The sequence below is a fragment of the Zonotrichia albicollis genome, chromosome 6 (assembly GCF_047830755.1).
Source record: "Zonotrichia albicollis isolate bZonAlb1 chromosome 6, bZonAlb1.hap1, whole genome shotgun sequence".
Lineage (NCBI taxonomy): Eukaryota > Metazoa > Chordata > Aves > Passeriformes > Passerellidae > Zonotrichia > Zonotrichia albicollis.
This window is the reverse complement of record NC_133824.1, coordinates 16,612,292-16,615,733: the sequence shown is the minus strand read 5'-3', so window position 1 is coordinate 16,615,733 and position 3,442 is coordinate 16,612,292. Positions and strand designations below refer to the sequence as shown.

General features: G+C 56.9%; 1 protein-coding gene across 3 annotated transcripts in view; it reads left to right on the top strand.

Annotated features, from left to right (window-relative positions):
* Nucleotides 1-1,548: 1,548 nt before the first annotated feature.
* YLPM1 (YLP motif containing 1) overlaps nucleotides 1,549-3,442 on the top strand; it is a 35,716-nt gene continuing 33,822 nt past the window's right edge. For 2 of the 3 annotated variants that reach the window (XM_074542614.1, XM_074542613.1), the window contains exon 1: nucleotides 1,550-2,612. In XM_074542614.1, the coding sequence (XP_074398715.1) occupies nucleotides 1,608-2,612 (1,005 nt within the window). In that variant the 5' untranslated portion in view covers nucleotides 1,550-1,607. Of the gene's footprint in view, nucleotides 2,613-3,442 lie in introns of all 3 variants that reach the window. The other variant, XR_012580729.1, reaches the window with a different exon arrangement.

Genomic DNA, 3,442 nt, shown 5'->3' with positions numbered 1-3,442 from the left:
GATGACACCCATTAATGTTGCAGACTGGACAGAAAAAAGAATAAAAATAACATATTCTGAATGGAAGAATCAGAGGGCATAATGTGAACTTAAGAGGGTTGCTTTTTTGGTAGATTGGGTAAAGTAGTTTATCTTGTCTAGTGGGAGTCAACTGTACTGCGACATAAACCAATTTGAATATTGAAAAAGCATCTGTAAAGTTATTTGGAAGTTACATTTTGGCTTCCACAATGTAGGCTGGAAAGCAATTGCCCTGAAAGTGTTTAGGCACACATATTCCCTCATAAGGGAAGTAGCAAGTCTCTTGACAATATTGAGTAACCACAACAAACAGCAAAAATAGTAGGAGAGACCTGCCTGCAGGAAATAACTGTTAGTAAGCTGATCACAAAAGAACTCACATGGAGTGAATAGATCAGGAAGATAAATTAAAGGATGTTTGCAACAGGAATTCCCTATATTGGAAGGACAGAGTTTCAAAAGCTTAGTGAGTAAACTGGGCCATTGAACTCAGGTATATAAATGCTAAGTATAGGTATATAATGAACAGTAAATGCTAAAAATACAAATGCTATCTGAAAGTCATATTCACCGCAAGAGAAATCTAAACAGACCATCCTAAACAGAAAAGGATCAATAATCACCTCTAAATGAAAAGAAGGGATACTAAAGAATAGAAAAGGCAGTTCTAGAAGTATTAAATTATGATAGTTTTCTTAAAAGATTTGCATCTCAGTTGAATTTAGTCAAATATTTTCTTGCAGATTCATGGTGTATCTCCTCTGGATTTTCTGAAATTTAGCAACAAGTGAAAATAAAGTCCAGCTTTTCCACCAGAGAGGATAAAACTTCTTCTCTACCTAACAATGTGATTTTCTTGATATTTCTCCTGACTGAAAAGTCTTAGGACCTTTCCTCCACGCCTTTCTCCACTGGCCAGGGACCCTTAATTCAGCAGGTATGAACTAGAGACTGAACATAACAAAAATTGCTCAGGGTTCCTGTGCTTGCAGAGGGCACGGAGCAGGGGCACCGCCGGGGTGCTGTGCTGCGGACCTGGAGCTGCCAGGCTCCACCGCCCCGCTACTGGCATTCACACAGACAGACACACACCTCTGCCCTGCCACAGGCGTTCAGCACTTGCCATAAGTCATTGCTAAGTGCCTGCAGAACGTATTTGTACGTTTAAATCGTGCTTCAGCGCGGGTAACAGAAGGCACCGATGCCGCCGCCCCAGGGACACCGCGGCCCTCGGAAGCGCCGGGCCCGCTATACACAGCCTAGCTTGCGGAGCGCCTGGCGGCACCCTACACACGTCGGAAGCCCCGGCGCCGGTCCCGCAGCGGCTCCCGTGTGTGGCGAGCCCCGTCCGCCTCCTGCCCCGGGGAGCGGGGCGGACGCGATCTGGCTGGCTGGCTGGCTGGCTGTCGCTCCGGGCTCGCCTCACCCGCGCTGCGGGCAGCTGTCCGCCAGGCGGCGCTGCCACCCGCCCAGCGGGGCGCTCTGGCGCGGCGCTCACGCTCGACTGCCCGGCGGGGGTGGGGCCTCCGCACGCAGGCGCTGTGCGCCGCCCGCCGCTGCGGCCTGTGTCCGCTCCGCGCTCCGCCATGTACCCGGCCTGGGGCTTGTACGGGGCGGCCGGGCACTACCCGCCGCCCCCCACCTCCATCCCGCCCCCGCCGCTGCCCATCCCTCCCCCCAACGTGCCGCCTCCCGCCGTTCCGCCGATGCCGCTCCCCAGCTACCCGCCGCCGGGGCCCGCGCCCCCCGCCGCCGCGCCGCCGCCCGCCGGTTCCTCGGGGTTCCTGAGCCTGCAGGAGCAGCACCTGGCCCAGCTGCAGCAGCTCCAGCAGATGCACCAGAAGCAGCTGCAGTCCGTACTCTTGGGTCCCCCGCCGCCGCCGGGCCCGCCCCCGCCGGGGCTGCCGCCGCCGCCGCTGCCCGGCTCCTTCACCGACTGGCAGCAGCAGCCGCCGGTGCCGCCGCCGGTCCGCAGCTACCAGAAGCAGTACGGCCACCGTGAGCCGCCGCCGCGCAAGCCGCCCCCCGCGGCCCGGGACCGCGACGGGCAGGAGCCGCCGGGCGGGCACGGCGACTGGGGCGAGCCGGTGCCCGCCGAGCCGGTGCCCATGGACATGGAGCTGTCCTCGCCGCCGCAGTCCCCGCAGCCCGGCGCCCAGCCGTACCTGCCGCCCGCCCAGCCGTACCTGCCGCCGCCCCAGAGCGAGCCTTACCCGCCCCCCGCGCAGTCCCCGCCGCTCCAGCCCTACCTGCCCCGAGCGCAGCCCTCCCAGCCGCCCCCCTCCTTCTCCGAGCCTCCACCCTCCTACCTGGAGCCCCCGACGGCCACCGCCTCCCAGCCCTACCTGCCGCCTCCTGCCCAGGGCTACATGGCACATGCCCAGCCCTACCTGCTCTCCTCCCAGGCCTCTCCTTCCCAGCCCGCTCTGGCCCCCTCCGTCCCTCCCCCGGTGAAGCCATCGCAGGGTCATTTCCCCCCGCCCCAGACGTCCCTGCCCCCGCCCGCCGCTGCCCCGCCGGAGGCAGCGCCAGGTGCCGCCAAGGAGGGCGGGGGCGCGGAGCAGCCGGACCCCTCCGCCATGACTCCCCAGGTAAGGCCGCCCGGCGGGCAGCGGGGACTCGCCAGGGCAGCGGTGGCGAGGAGCCGCTGGGTTCTGAGTGTTGCAAAGGTCCTCGAGTAAGGGCAGTTAATAAACACACCGTATTTGCATAATATTGAAAGGATTTGGACGCAATCCGTGTAAGTGTGGCAATGGCACAGCTCAGGGGAACCTTCATAAAGGCTGATTTGTCCAGTGGTGTTGGTAGGGATGTAACAAATTGTCATTTCCCGAGGAAAATTGTTTAGGGAAAAATGTTAATCCTGGTTGGCTTTAATTTTCTTGAGCGTGCTTTGGTCCCTGGAGAATGTATTCCAAAGTACAGCATGTGTGTGACCCGCCCCTAACCCCTGTTGGCTTTGTCTGGCCACTTGAGAGATGCAGCAGTCGGTTTCCCTGTTGCACATTGCGGGATGTCACTTGTCTTCAGTGATTTCTTTATTATAGTTTTTTTAAGGTGTTGAGTTGCAGTTGTCTGCCTGATCAGTGTAGAATGGTGACTATTCTAGTCTTATCACACACAGTTAAAGCTGCAAAAATGTTTCTGTTGCAGTACGTACTTGCCCTCTACTTACACTTAATCCACATTTTGTGCTACACGTGCTTGATCTTCCAGTACAAAATTGCCTAGGGCATTGGAGGGAAATGCTCTGAAATATCTTGAAGTGAAAAATTCGTGATTTTTGTGTGTACACTAGGGCCAAAATACTGCAAAATGTTTGTGTGCTTCACTTCCTAAACGAGACCAGTTCCAGTGAACTTGATGGGATAGTTCATCTGCACTGTCAGGGACAATCCAAGCTTGAAGTTCAGCATGCACA